Source organism: Chiloscyllium punctatum, unplaced genomic scaffold (assembly GCF_047496795.1).
Source record: "Chiloscyllium punctatum isolate Juve2018m unplaced genomic scaffold, sChiPun1.3 scaffold_1914, whole genome shotgun sequence".
NCBI classification, from domain to species: Eukaryota; Metazoa; Chordata; class Chondrichthyes; order Orectolobiformes; family Hemiscylliidae; genus Chiloscyllium; species Chiloscyllium punctatum.
Window position 1 is genome coordinate 2,394 of NW_027311647.1, and position 15,107 is coordinate 17,500.

The window sequence follows — 15,107 nt, forward strand, 5'->3', positions numbered from 1 at the left end:
TAAAACCATAAGACATGGGGGGTGGAAATAAGGCCATTCAGCCCATCGTGTCCACTCTGCCATTCAGTCATGGCTGATGGGCATTTCAACTCCCCTTACCCGCACTCTCCCTGTAGCCCTTAATTCCTTGTGGGATTAGGAATTTATCAGTCTCAGCCTTGAAGACATTTAATATCCTGGTCTCCACTGTGCTCCATGGCGATGAATTCCCCAGGCCCACCACTCTCTGACTGAAGAAATGTTGTCTCATTTCCATTCTAAATTGACCTCCTCTAATTCTAAGGCTGTGCCCACAGTTCTTAGTCTCTCCACCTAACGGAAACAATTTCCCAGCATCCACCCTTTCTAACCCATGCATTATCTTGTAAGTTTCTGTTAATCTCCCCTTAACCTTCTAAACTCTAATGAATACAACCCCAGGATCCTCAGCTGTTCATCATATGTTCGGCCGACATTCCAGGGATCATCCGTGTGAGTCACCGCTGGACATGGTCTGGTGCCAGTAAGTCCTTCCTGAGGTGTGGGGCCTAAACCTGGACACAGTGTTCAAAATGGGGCCTAACCAGAGCTTTATGAAGACTCAGTAGCACATCGCTGCTTTTACAGTCCAACCCTCTTGAGCTAAATGACATCTTTACATTCACTTTCTTAATCACGGACTCAAGCTGCAAGCTAACCTTTAGAGAATCCTGGACAGCACAGTTTCTCACCCATTGTGGAGACAGGGAGAAAGTACAAGACATTGGGGGAAGTTCCTCCAGCTTTAATCATGGGGATAAAAACCAACATTTACAAGGTGCTCAGAGAATCCTATGCAAAGTGAAAAGATTTAAAAACATCCTCTGAACCAAATCACTCCAAGAGCCCACCCAGGCTGCAGCATCCCCCCCCAGACCTGGGGAGTGAGGGTGGGCATGGGCTATCAGCGCCCTCTGTCCAGCAAGAGGACAGAGATGGTCACATTGTCCCTGCAACGACAGCACCCCCCCCCTCCCTCAGGAAAGCAGGAGGCCGTTCAGCCCCTCAACACTGTTACACAGGGACAGGAGGAGGCTGTTCAGCCCCTCGACACTGTTACACAGGGACAGGAGGAGGCTGTTCAGCCCCTCAACACTGTTACACAGGGATAGGAGGAGGCCGTTCAGCCCTTCAACACTGTTACACATGGACAGGAGGAGGCCGTTCAGCCCCTCGACACTGTTACACAGGGACAGAAGGAGGCCATTCAGCCCCTCAACACTGTTACACAGGGACAGGAGGAGGCCGTTCAGCCCCTCAACACTGTTACACATGGACAGGAAGAGGCCGTTCAGCCCTTCAACACTGTTATACAGGGACAGGAGGAGGCCATTCAGCCCCTCGACACTGTTACACAGGGACAGGAGGAGGCCGTTCAGCCCTTCAACACTGTTACACAGGGGCAGGAGGAGAACGTTCGGCCCCTCGACACTGATACACAGGAACATTAAGAGGCCATTCAGCCCCTCGACACTGTTACACAGGGACAGGAGGAGGCCGTTCAGCCTCTCGACACTGTTACACAGGAACATTAAGAGGCCATTCAGCCCCTCAACACTGTTACACAGGGACAGCAGGTCACTCAGCCCAGTGCGGATCATTTATAAACAGCTTGGGGTGAGGTTACCTGGATAACATGAACATACTTGAAGAGAAATTCTCAGTCTTTACACCAGACTCAGCATCATGGAGGAGGAAGTGGGAGCTGTGGTGATCAGTTCAGAAACAGCGATCACACTGCAGGTCCAGTTAGCTCCAGGGCCAGGGGCTTCCAAAGGATCCTGTTCACATAAACTCACTCGAGAGCTTTTACTCTGAACTGAGCCGGTGTTTTGCTTGGGCCAGGGTTGACTGGATATCACAAGATGGCCATTCAGCCAGGGTGCTGGCCCTCGAGCTGAATGCCAGCTCCCCACACGATGTCTCCATTACACAGTGCCCAGGAATGTCCCCATCTCTCCTGCGAACACACTGACGGCACAGAGCCCCAAAACATTCACAGGCTCCTCACTGCAGTCTGAAATGGCCAGCCCTCGATTCAGAGTCTGCACCCCCCTCAAACAACTCTGTGTTTGAGATCCCTCCATCAAACTGCACCTCCACCACCCCCCATCAACCCCTCATGGAGATCATCCTCCAGGGAATCACCCCCCGAGTCTGTCTTCACTGTCACCCCCCCCCCACCATAACAAGGCCTTTTCTTCAGGAAGGCGACAAAAACCAGACACAGGAAACTGAGGCCAGATATAGAACGGCAGGGAGCTCATTGGGAAGACGGGCTGATTAGCCTCAGAGACAGACAGACAGAAGGAGAGAGAGATGCAGAGAAAGAGATACGGAGAATCACGCACAGAGAGAGAGAGGCAGAGAGAGAGAGAGATGCAGAGAGAGAGAGAGATGCAGAGAGAGAGAGAGAGAGAGAGAGACGCAGAGAGAGAGACGCAGAGAGAGAGAGAGAGAGATGCAGAGAGAGAGAGAGAGAGAGAGAGACGCAGAGAGAGAGAGAGATGCAGAGAGAGAGAGAGAGAGAGAGAGACGCAGAGAGAGAGACGCAGAGAGAGAGAGAGAGAGATGCAGAGAGAGAGAGAGAGAGAGAGAGACGCAGAGAGAGAGAGAGACGCAGAGAGAGAGAGAGATGCAGAGAGAGAGAGAGACAGGCAGAGAGAGAGAGAGAGAGAGAGAGAGAGAGAGAGAGATGCAGAGAGAGAGACGCAGAGAGAGAGAGAGAGAGACGCAGAGAGAGAGAGAGAGAGAGAGAGAGACGCAGAGAGAGAGAGAGAGAGAGAGAGAGACGCAGAGAGAGAGAGAGAGAGAGAGAGAGAGACGCAGAGAGAGAGAGAGAGAGAGAGACGCCAAGAGAGAGACGCAGAGAGGGAGAGAGAGAGAGAGAGAGAGAGAGAGAGACGCAGAGAGAGAGAGAGAGAGAGAGACGCCAAGAGAGAGACGCAGAGAGATAGAGACGCAGACACAGACAGAGACACACCGACAACCTGCAGACATACACACAAAGTGAGAGAGAGAGAGAGATACACACACACAAAGAGAGATAATGAAGGAGATGATGTGGGAAATCAGAGATAAAGCACAGTGACAGCCTGTCTCCAACCTCCCATGTCCAGTCATTGGGATTATCAATGGACAAAACATCATCATATTGCCGTGACAGGATGTGAGGATGGAGAATGAATGACAGAACGTTGGAGCTAACCAGTGTGGCTTGTCTACAAAGGGTTTCTCCAAGAGCACATCCACTTTTCCCAACCATTGACCCCTCCCCTCAAACACAGCCAGTCCAGGATGGGCCCAGCGACTATCCAAGCCTGCGGAAATGTGTATCACAATTGGTTAAACTGCATTACTTTTTATATCAAAAAAGGGGAGGGGATGGGGAATTGAGAGAGGAGCTGGAAAGGTCAGTGTGCCAGGCCCAGAGTGTGCCAGGTTCCAACATCACCTCCCACCCAGGAGGACTCACTCTGGGGCTGGGAGGGGGATGGGTGCTCAGGAGGGTGTGGGGGAGGTATGAGGCGCTGCCATTGCCATGGGCAGTAGAGACAAGGCACATGATCCAGTCGGTGGCCACTCAGTATGTGTCCATGTGACCAGGAGCTGCGTTGTCACATGACATGTCCATTCCATTCCCAATCTCCAGCTGGGTCTCCAAACACTCCGGCACGATCTGGGACAGTGAACATAACAAAGTCAGACATGCATTTAGATTGCACCCTTCACATCCACAGGGCAGAGCAAAGTGTTTCATAAGTAAACACCTCTTCATCTTACTCACTCCTGCAATATAGGAAACAGCAGCTAATTTACACACAGCAAGCTCCCACAACAAGCAGAGGCACCACCTGCCCCGTTCCCTCAGTGCTGACCCTCCGACAGTGCGGTGCTCCCTCAACACTGACCAATAGAGGGTAAAGCTTCCTGAACACTGTCCCTATCAAACACTCCCAGACAGACAGAAATCCCCTTTGTCACAGAGTCATAGAGATGTACAGCATGGAAATAGACCCTTCAGTCCAACCCGTCCATGCCGACCAGATATCCCAACCCAATCTAGTCCCACCTGCCAGCACCCGACCCATATCCCTCCAAACCCTTCCTATTCATATACCCATCCAAACACCTGTTAAATGTTGTAATTGTACCAGCCTCCACCACATCCTCTGGCAGCTCATTCCATACATGTACCACCCTCTGCCTGAAAAAGTTGCCCCTTAGGTCTCTTTTATATCTTTCCCCTCTCACCCTAAACCTATGCCCTCTAGTTCTGGACTCCCCCACCCCAGGGAAAAGATCTTGTCTATTTATCCTATCCATGCCCCTCAAAATTTTGTAAACCTCTATAAGGTCACCCCTCAGCCTCCGACGCTCCAGGGAAAACAGCCCCAGCCTGTTCAGCCTCTTCCTGTAGCTCAGATCCTCCAACCCTGGCAACATCGTTGTAAATCTTTTCTGAACCCTTTCAAGTTTCACAACATCTTTCCGATAGAAAGAAGACCAGAATTGCACACAATATTCCAACAGTGGCCTAACCAATGTCCTGTACAGCCGCAACATGACCTCCCAACTCCTGAACTCAATACTCTGACCAATAAAGGAAAGCATACCAAACGCCTTCTTCACTGTCCTATCTACCTGCGACTCCACTTTCAAGGAGCTATGAACCTGTACTCCAAGGTCTCTTTGTTCAGCAACACTCCCTAGGACCTTACTATTAAGTGTAGAAGTCCTGCTAAGATTTGCTTTCCTAAAATGCAGCACCTCACATTTATCTGAATTAAACTCCATCTGCCACTTCTCAGCCCATTGGCCCATCTGGTCCAGATCCTGTTGTAATCTGAGGTAACCCTCTTCGCTGTCCACTACACCTCCAATTTTGGTGTCATCTGCAAACTCACTAACTGTATCTCTTATGCTCACATCCAAATCATTTATGTAAATGATGAAAAGTAGTGGATCCAGCACCGATCCTTGTGGCACTCCACTGGTCACAGGCCTCCAGTCTGAAAAACAACCCTCCACCACCACCCTCTGTCTTCTACCTTTGAGCCAGTTCTGTATCCAAATGGCTAGTTCTCCCTGTATTCCGTGAGATCTAACCTTGCTAATCAGTCTCTCATGGGGAACCTTGTCGAATGCCTTACTGAAGTCCATGTAGATCATATCTACCGTTCTGCCCTCATCAATCCTCTTTGTTACTTCTTCAAAAATCTCAATCAAGTTTGTGAGACACGATTTCCCATGCACAAAGCCATGTTGACTATCCCTAATCAGTCCTTGCCTTTCCAAATACATGTACATCCTGTCCCTCAGGATTCCCTCCAACAACTTGCCCACCACCGAGGTCAGGCTCACTGGTCTATAGTTCCCTGGCTTGTCTTTACCGCCCTTCTTAAACAGTGGCACCACGTTTGCCAAACTCCAGTCTTCCAGCACCTCACCTGTTACTATCGATGATACAAATATCTCAGCAAGAGGCCCAGCAATCACTTCTCTACCTTCCCATAGAGTTCTCAGGTACACCTGATCAGGTCCTGGGGATTTATCCACCTTTATGTGTTTCAAGACATCCAGCACTTCCTCCTCTGTAATCTGGACATTTTGCAAGATGTCACCATCTATTTCCCTACAGTCTGTATCTTCCATATCCTTTTCCACAGTAAATACTGTTGCAAAATATTCATTGAGTATCTCCCCCACTTTCAGTGGCTCCACACAAAGGCTGCCTTGCTGATCTTTGAGGGGCCCTATTCTCTCCCTAATTACCCTTTTATCCTCAATGTATTTGTAAAAACCCCTTTGGATTCTCCTTAATTCTATTTGCCAAAGCTATCTCATGTCCCCTTTTTGCCTTCCTGATTTCCCTCTTAAGTATACTCCTACTTTCTTTATACTCTTCTGAGGATTCACTCGATCTATCCTGTCTATACCTGACATATGCTTCCTTCTTTTACTTAACCAAACCCTCAATTTCTTTAGTCATCCAGCATTCCCTATATCTACCAGCCTTCCCTTTCACCCTGACAGGAATATACTTTCTCTGGATTCTTGTTATCTCATTTCTGAAGGCTTCCCATTTTCCAGCCGTCCCTTTACCTGCGAACATCTGCCTCCAATCAGCTTTTGAAAGTTCTTGCCTAATACCATCAAAATTGGCCTTTCTCCAATTTAGAACTTCAACTTTTAGATCTGGTCTATCCTTTTCCATCACTATTTTAAATCTAATAGAATTATGGTCGCTGGCCCCAAAGTGCTCCCCCTCTGACACCTCAGTCACCTGCCCTGCCTTATTTCCCAAGAGTAGGTCAAGTTTTGCACCTTCTCTAGTAGGTACATCCACATACTGAATCAGAAAATTGTCTCGTACACACTTAACAAATTCTTCTCCATCTAAACCTTTAAGACTATGGCAGTCCCAGTCTATGTTTAGAAAGTTAAAATCCCCTACCATTACTACCCTATTATTCTTACAGATAACGGAGATCTCCTTACAAATTTGCTTCTCAATTTCCCTCTGACTATTGGAGGGTCTATAATACAATCCCAATAAGGTGATTGTCCCTTGTTCCACCCAAATAACTTCCCTGGATGTATTTCCAGGAATATCCTCCCTCAGCACAGCTGTAACGCTATCCCTTATCAAAAATGCCACTCCCCCTCCTCTCTTGCCTCCCATTCTATCCTCCCTGGAGCCTGGTTGGACCATACTGTCAGTTGTGATATGGGATATACCTGGAAGGGACAACTGACTCCGACGATGATCTCCATGTTGCTGCTGTAGTAGCAGAGGAGGAATTCTCCACCTGAGCTGGGGATCTCCTCACCGTTCAGATATACCTAGAGGGCAGAGTGAGGGCAGAGTGAGGGCAGAGTGAGGGCAGTATGTGAACACAGACTCAGCCATCTGACCCAGTCAGTGTCTGCTGCTGTGACTGTGCTCCCAGCTGACAGGGCTGGGTCAGCCTGTACAACCCTAAAACCTGACCAACAATCCAGACTGCACCAGGAAAACCCCCCCAGGGAGGATTCCTGAACCGAGCGGCTGTGCCCAGTGTGTAAGCTGGGACTCACTCTCTCTGGAGAAGGCTGAGGGGACACCCGAGTGAAGGTTTTAAAATGAGGAGGGGGTTAGATACTGTTCTGAGATAAAGGTCTGGAGAGAAAGCAGGAACAGGGGCTGAGTGGGGGGATCAGCCATGGGCGTAATCAACGGTGGAATGGGCTCAAAGGGCCGAATGGCCTGCTCCTAGCTCCTGTATTTCTGTGACAGGGTGGATGGAGAGAAAATGGTTCCCCTTGTGGGGGTGACTAGAATTCTCAGTCAGTGATACAGACACTCCGTAATAAATCCATTTGGGAATTCAGGAGAAATACCTTCCCCAGGGGATGGGGGGGAATGTGGGACTCACTCCCACAGGGACAGGTTGAGAGGAATTGATATACATTCTGGGAAAGCTGGATTAATCACGAGGGACGCAGGGAACGTAGGGAGACACTGAGGGGGACAGAAAGTGCAGGGGAAGGGGACGAGGCTCATGTGGTAGAGAAACACCAGCCTGGAGCAGACAGACTGAATGGCTTATGGGTGTTCTGGCTGCTCTGGTGACAACTGATCATCTTCATCTTGGCTAATGGAATGAGCAATTCCCAAATTCCCAGCATGTCCCTGGAAATTCCAGGGATACCGACTATGATGGGAAGCAGAGACACAGAAGGACCATAAATAAAACTTGTGTCCTCTCTTTACTTAATCCATTGGAAATTAGAATAAAGGGTGTTTGACTCTGTGAGGTTAGGGGTGAAAGGTCAGCTATCGGAACCTCCAGGGATGTGGTCAGAGTTGGCAAGGTGAGTGAAGTCACCCCTTACCTGGTAAACATCGTCAGTGACCATTAACTCATCGTCCTTTACCCAGAGGTAGGTTATATAGTCCATGTGAGAACGGAACCCAACCTGAAACAACAAACCCACTGGATGACATTCCCCGCTCACCAAACTCTCACACTCCCCTCCTGCACATGGAACAAGTGCTTAACTCCACCCAACTCAACAACAAGTCACTTTCAAATACGGAACCACACAGAGTGGATGGGGCTGTGCACCACTTTGGGGGGGGTGGGGGTTGAATGGGTATAATGGGCAGAGTGGGGGTGGGGGTGGGGGGTGTTGGCCTCATGACCACATTGTGATGCTAATCTGGAACACAGAGTTCAAATTCCTCTAACAAATGGCAGAAAGATTCACGGGAATGGATCTGCTGTTTGCTCTTTCAGGCAGCTCCTCCCATATCACAGCAGCACGGTGGCTCAGTGGTTAGCATGGCTGCCTCACAGCGCCAGGTTCGGTTCCTGCCCCTGGTGACTGACTGTGTGGAGTTTGCACATTCTCCCCGGGTCTGTGTGGGTTCCCTCCGGCTGCTCCAGCTTCCTCCCACAGTCCAAAGACATGCAGGTCAGGTGAATTGGCCATGGGAAATTGCCCATAGTGTTCAGAGACGTGTAGGTTAGGTACAGTAGGGGTAAAATGTAGGCTAGGGAATGGGTTGGGGTGGGTTACTCTTTGGAGGGTCGGTGTGGACTTGTTGGGCTGAAGGGCCTCTTTCCACACTGTAGGGAATCTATGACAACAACTCACTGGTACAAACCCTCCACATCTCGCCCCATGGTTCTCCCGCCAATTATTTTAAAATCCAGTTCTGGATCCTCCTGCTTTCAGAAACCCTTCTCCCCTTCACTTTATTAATCTAAATTTTGAATGCTTTAATTAAATCTTCCCTTTGCCTTCTTTGCTCCAAGTGAAGTCATCCTCTGGGGCAGAGGCATCAGATACCAATCCCATTGGACACAGGCAGACAGCCCCCGATATCTCACTTACCAGTGTGTTTGTATTCACTCTGGGAGAGAACTCACTGGATGGGCCCAGTATTTATTGTCCGTCCCTAGTTCCCCCTTGAGAAGGTGGGGGTGAGCTGCCTTCTTGAACCACTGCATTCCATGTGCTGTAGGTTGACCCACAATGTCCCTTAGGGAGGAAATTCCAGGATTCTGACCCAGCGACAATGAAGGAATGGGACATATTTCCAAGTCAGGATGGGGAGTGGCTCAGAGGGGAACTTGCAGGGGGTGGTGTTCCCATGTATCTGCTGCCCCTTGTCCTTCTCGATGGAAGTGGTCATGGGTTTGGAAGGTGCTGTCTGAGGGTCTTTGGTGAATTTCTGCAGCACATCTTGTAGATGGTACACACTGCTGCTACTGAGCGTCGGTGGGGGAGGGAGGGGGTGTTTGTGGATGTGGGGCCAATCAAGCGGCTGCTTTGCCCTGGATGGTGTCGAGCTTCCTGAGTGTTGTTGGAGCTGCCCCCATCCAGGGCAAGTGGGGAATATTCCATCACACTCCTGACTTGTGCCTTGTAGATGGTGGGACAGTCTTGGGAAATCAGGAGGGGAGTTACTCGCTGCAGCATTCCTAGTCTCTGACCTGCTGTTGAAACCACTGGGTTAATGTGGTGAGTCCAGCTCAGAATATGGTGATTGGTTGATCATGGGGGATTCAGTGATGGTAACACCATTGAATGGCAACGGGTGATGGTTAGATTGTCCCTTGTTTGTTTGAGATGGTCTTTGGTGTGGGAAATGTAAACACAGACTGCTTCAGTGCCTGAGGAGCTGTGAATGCTGCTGAACATTGTGCAGGCTCACTCTCAGTCAGTTAGAGGGACACAGAAGACAGGGAGAGCTGGCCCTCAGTGTTAGCCAAACAATTACCTTGAATAGGCCAATCCAGTCCCAGGTGCTGCTGGGATACTCATCTAGCATGCAATAGGAGATAATGGCTTCATGTCCGGGTTTCCACTCTCCGACAGGCTGCAGCTCCACCAGGGGTCGAGTAATTAGCTTGTCAAACTGAGGGCAGAGAACAGCACAATGTCACTGGCAGCAGCAGCAACAGCCCTCCCCCCTCCAGCCCCTTCCCTCCTCTTTCCAACCCCTCCGTCCATTCCATCCCTCTCCTTCCCCAAGCGGGGGTCTCGATTGCACCCACCCCATTCCCCCGAGCTGGGCTGGCCTAACGGAGGAACTGGCTCATCCAATTCAACAAAGAAAGGATTTCACAGGGGGAGGGGTGACAGGGAGACAAGGGGAGGACGGGGTGGAGGGATGGGGGAGGGGGGATTGGACAGTGGGAGAAGGTGGAGGTACAGGGATAGGGTGGAGGGGGAGGATGGGGGGGATTGGACAGTGGGAGAAGGTGGAGGTACAGGGATAGGGTGGAGGGGGAGGATGGGGGGGATTGGACAGTGGGAGAAGATGGGGGTACAGGGATAGGGTGGAGGGGGGGACGGGGTGGAGGGATGGGGGAGGGGGGATTGGACAGTGGGAGAAGGTGGAGGTACAGGGATAGGGTGGAGGGGGAGGATGGGGGGGATTGGACAGTGGGAGAAGATGGGGGTACAGGAATAGGGTGGAGGGGGGGGGACGGGGTGGAGGGATGGTGGGGGGATTGGACAGTGGGAGAAGATGGGGGTACAGGAATAGGGTGGAGGGGGGGGGACGGGGTGGAGGGATGGTGGGGGGATTGGACAGTGGGAGAAGGTGGGGGTACAGGGATAGGGTGGAGGGGGGGACGGGGTGGAGGGATGTGGGGATTGGACAGTGGGAGAAGGTGGGGGTACAGGGATAGGGTGGAGGGGAGAACTGCCAAATCCTAGCTCTCTGATTTGAAAACCTTCTGTTGTTGTTTGTGAGCTGATAGGAAATGAGATTTAAAAGAAGGCCTGTTAGATTGGACAGAAGAACACCTCCCAGAGCTGGCCCCTCCCTTTCTGGAGTTTGGTGGGGTGGGGGGTGGTCTGTTGTCCCAAACTGTTGCCATGTCAATGCCATTAACCTGCAGGCTCCCTGGCACTCTCACCTCCAGGCAGAACGTGCCCACCACTGGTTTGTGGTCACTGACTCCATACTGCATCTGGCTGTTGTAGGTGTTTAAAATCACCCCCATGGGCTTCTTCAAGGGAGCAGTTTGGGGCTCACTCCCTCCAGCCTCAGCACCTTCCTTCAGCCGCCACAGGATTCGATCAGTCCAGGCTGGTTTCCGTTTCTTCCCACTGTCAGGAGGGAGCAGCAAGGTCAGAAACAAACTGGGGGGGGGGGGTCGGGGCCGGAATGTGGGGGGTGGGGGTCAGAGGGGGAAGAGGGAGTCGAGGTAAGGGTGGGAAAATAAGGGATAACTAGGGAATGGGGTGGGAGAGGGAATCAGGGTAAAGGCAGAGTCAGGGGAGGGTCGGTGAGGGGAGGGGATAGGAGGGTCAGTGAGGGGAGGGGGGAGGGGTGAGGAGTGAGGAGGGGAGGGGACGGGAGGGTCGGTGAGGGGTGGGGAGGGTCGAGTCGGGTTGGTGAGGGTCGGTGAGGGCCAGTGAGGGGAGGGGAGGGTCGGGTCGGGTCAGGGAGGGTCGGTGAGGGTCGGTGAGTGGAGGGGAGGGGAGGGGAGGGTTGGCGAGGGTCAGTGAGGGGTGGGGAGAGTCGGGTCGGGTCGGGTCAGGTCGGTGAGCGGAGGGGAGGGGAGGGTCGGGTCAGGTCGGTGAGGGGAGGGGAGGAGAGGTCAGTTGAGAGTTGGGGTGGGGATGTGGCACTGGGGTGAGGTTACCTTGTATCATATTCGGTGGAGGCAAGGTTGAATTTGTAAGTGGGTTTGAACAGCAGCTCTCCCTCCAGGAATCCATTCAGCATCGGCTCTGACTTCTTGGCTCGGTTCAGCTGCCAGTACAGGAAATGACGAGGAGAACACATCACTGTGTGAAACACCGTCCCCACAGCACAATACTCTGTGTGTAACCCCGTGCTGTCCCTGTCCTGGGAGTGTTTGATGGGGACAGTGTAGAGGGAGCTTTACTCTGTATTTAACCCCGTGCTGTCCCTGTCCTGGGAGTGTTTGATGGGGACAGTGTAGAGGGAGCTTTACTCTGTATCTAACCCCGTGCTGTCCCTGTCCTGGGAGTGTTTGATGGGGACAGTGTAGAGGGAGCTTTACTCTGTATCTAACCCCGTGCTGTCCCTGTCCTGGGAGTGTTTGATGGGGACAGTGTAGAGGGAGCTTTACTCTGTATCTAACCCCGTGCTGTCCCTGTCCTGGGAGTGTTTGATGGGGACAGTGTAGATGGAGCTTTACTCTGTATCTAACCCCGTGCTGTCCCTGTCCTGGGAGTGTTTGATGGGGACGGTGTAGAGGGAGCTTTCCTTGATATTTTTGCTCAAGTTCCCAATCTAAAGGATATGACCTTCACACCCAACGGGACAACATCTGATGCCACTCCAAGTCTAACCATGGAGGACACACCTTGCTGCTGGCCACTCCACACCCCACCATCCCACTAAGGAGTCCAAGTTGCTAAAGAAATGTAGTCTGGACCAGAAGCTGCAGTTGTAGCAATGCTACCCCCTGCCTCCCTGATTTCTGAGCACTCGGACTTTAAAGAGGCTCAGTTGATATCAAGATTAGAGTGGTGCTGGAAAAGCACAGCAGCTCAGGCAGCATTCCTGATGAAGGGCTCCTGCCCCAAATGTTGATCTTCCTGCTCCTCGGATGCTGCCTGACCTGCTGTGCTTTTCCAGCACCACTCTGATCTTGACTCCATTTATGTCAAACCCCCAGGAAACCACAAACAGCTGTGGGCATTCGGTCCTTCACCCCGAGCATCACTCCCAGCCCCCCCCACCCTACCCTGGACCCCAGACCCTGAGCACAAACCCCCCACCCCCTCCGGACGGCGGAGCCCGTGCCCTTGGCCCTGACCCTGACCTGGTCCTTGTCCCACAGAAGGTGGTAACATTTCTTGCTGATGCTCTCCCGGATGAAGTGTAGGCCGTGGTCAGCGATGCGGAAGTTGAGGTCCCCAAACCAGAAAACCAGGCTGTGCCAGACAAAACCAGTTAGTCACCAGAAAACAATCGCTATGGCAACCCACCGCAGTCAGTGATTATGAAAACAAACCTCAAAAAATATCAAAAAACACACACCAGAACCAACTGGCTCAGCCTGCATCAAACTGTTTGACCCGGGGTCCCTGTGCCAGACAGTTGGAGAGTAGGCCCGGACACACCCCCCACCATCGCCCTCTCCCTCCGCCCCATTCTCAGTGAGGGGAACGGGGAGCGGGTGGGACAGGGATGGGGACCCATCCCAGGTTTGGTGAGGGACAATGAGGCACATTCCGGTCAGCAGTTCAGTAGGAGTTGTCCCGGTGAGGGGATGCAGAGTCCATCAAATCCTTGGAAAATCCGAGTGTGAAACAGGGAAGGGGAGCTCAGGGATAAGTGATGCTTCTGTTTCTCCTGGAGTGTCTTTGGAACTCTCTGTCTCAAAAGGACAGCTTCCCGATAAACCATGATGGGGTGGGGGGGCGGGGAATGGGAAAGGGTACTGGATACAGGCAGGAAAATGGATTCCAGTCAGCACTGACACAGCATTAGTGGCAGAACAGGTTCAAAGGGCTGAATGGCCTACTCCAGCTTCATACTTGTTCCCAATGGAAAGGAGCAGTGCAGGTGAATTAAGGAATGAAAAGGTTGGGGAGGCAACTGGGAAAGATTTGTGAAGCTGGGAGGGGATGATAAAGTGTACTGGGAGTACGGCCCGCTCCGAGCTGGAGGGGAATGCCTGGACTCACAGACAGGGCCATTCCCAGTGTCTCCCACAAAAATGGCAGTGAGCTGACCCAGACAGGAGCATCGGTCACCTCAGCTCCATGTTCTGTCGCCCATGTGTAGGATCTCTGTTGTCATGGTGATGGAGGGTAACCCAGCACCAATAAACATATGGGGGCCAGCTCTCACACATAAATACAGCTCAATGATCAGCAAAGAAGAAGCTCAAGGCTTGGAATTCACGGCACTGAAACTGTCCAATGTTATGTTTTCCTGAGGAACAGAAAGGGACTGTTCACTAAGGCTCTCTGAGCTGAAACCCCCAAACACACCGTCACCCCCCAAATAGTTGCCCTTGCCCGAGATCACAACACCCACCCTCTACAAGGTGCCATGTCAGAGACAGTCAGATCGCGCGGCTTCTGTTTCTGAGGCATGGGATTTTGAGACAGGTCAAACAGTGACCCACAGTGAGGGGGACTGGGGACACTGGGAGGGTCAGTGAGAAAATGGGGGGGGGGGGGGATGACGGGGGGGGGGAAGAGGACGGGGGGGGGAAGAGGACGGGAGGGGGAAGAGGACAGGGGGGGGAAGAGGACAGGGGGGGGAAGAGGACTGGGGGGGGAAGAGGACGGGGGGGGGGAAGAGGACGGGGGGGGGAAGAGGACGGGGGGGGGAAGAGGACAGGGGGGGGAAGAGGACTGGGGGGGGAAGAGGACGGGGGGGAAGAGGACGGGGGGGGGAAGAGGACGGGAGGGGGAAGAGGACAGGGGGGGGAAGAGGACAGGGGGGGGAAGAGGACTGGGGGGGGAAGAGGACGGGGGGGAAGAGGACGGGGGGGAAGAGGACGGGGGGGAAGAGGACGGGGGGGGGAAGAGGACGGGGGGGGAAGAGGGGAGGGGAAGAGGACAGGGGGGGGAAGAGGACAGGGGGGGGAAGAGGACGGGGGGGAAGAGGACGGGGGGGAAGAGGACGGGGGGGGGAAGAGGACGGGAGGGGGAAGAGGACAGGGGGGGGAAGAGGACGGGGGGGGGAAGAGGACGGGAGGGGGAAGAGGACAGGGGGGGGGAAGAGGACGGGGGGGGGAAGAGGACGGGGGGGGGGGAAGAGGACGGGGGGGGGAAGAGGACGGGGGGGGGAGAAGAGGACGGGGGGGGGAGAAGAGGACGGGGGGGGGAAGAGGACGGGGGGGGGGGGGGAAGAGGACGGGGGGGGGGGGGAAGAGGACGGGGGGGGGGAAGAGGACGGGGGGGGGGGAAGAGGACGGGGGGGGGGGAAAGAGGACGGGGGGGGGAAGAGGACGGGGGGGGGGAAGAGGACGGTGGGGGGAAGAGGACGGTGGGGGGAAGAGGACGGGGGGGGGGGGAGAGGACGGGGGGGGAAAGGACGGGGGGGGGAAAGGACGGGGGGGGGGAAAGGACGGGGGGGGGGGGAGAGGACG

At 53.2% G+C, this 15,107-nt stretch overlaps 1 protein-coding gene across 1 annotated transcript in view; it reads right to left on the minus strand.

Annotated features, from left to right (window-relative positions):
- Positions 1–744: 744 nt before the first annotated feature.
- Positions 745–15,107, minus strand: part of LOC140475637 (inositol polyphosphate 5-phosphatase K-like) — a gene marked incomplete at its 5' end in the record, with an annotated part of 16,163 nt that continues 1,800 nt past the window's right edge. The window contains 7 exons of the mRNA XM_072567801.1: positions 745–3,697; positions 6,760–6,864; positions 7,897–7,980; positions 9,791–9,928; positions 10,938–11,130; positions 11,670–11,779; positions 12,822–12,933. Of these exons, the coding sequence (XP_072423902.1) occupies positions 3,602–3,697; positions 6,760–6,864; positions 7,897–7,980; positions 9,791–9,928; positions 10,938–11,130; positions 11,670–11,779; positions 12,822–12,933 (838 nt within the window). The remainder of the gene's footprint in view (positions 3,698–6,759; positions 6,865–7,896; positions 7,981–9,790; positions 9,929–10,937; positions 11,131–11,669; positions 11,780–12,821; positions 12,934–15,107) is intronic.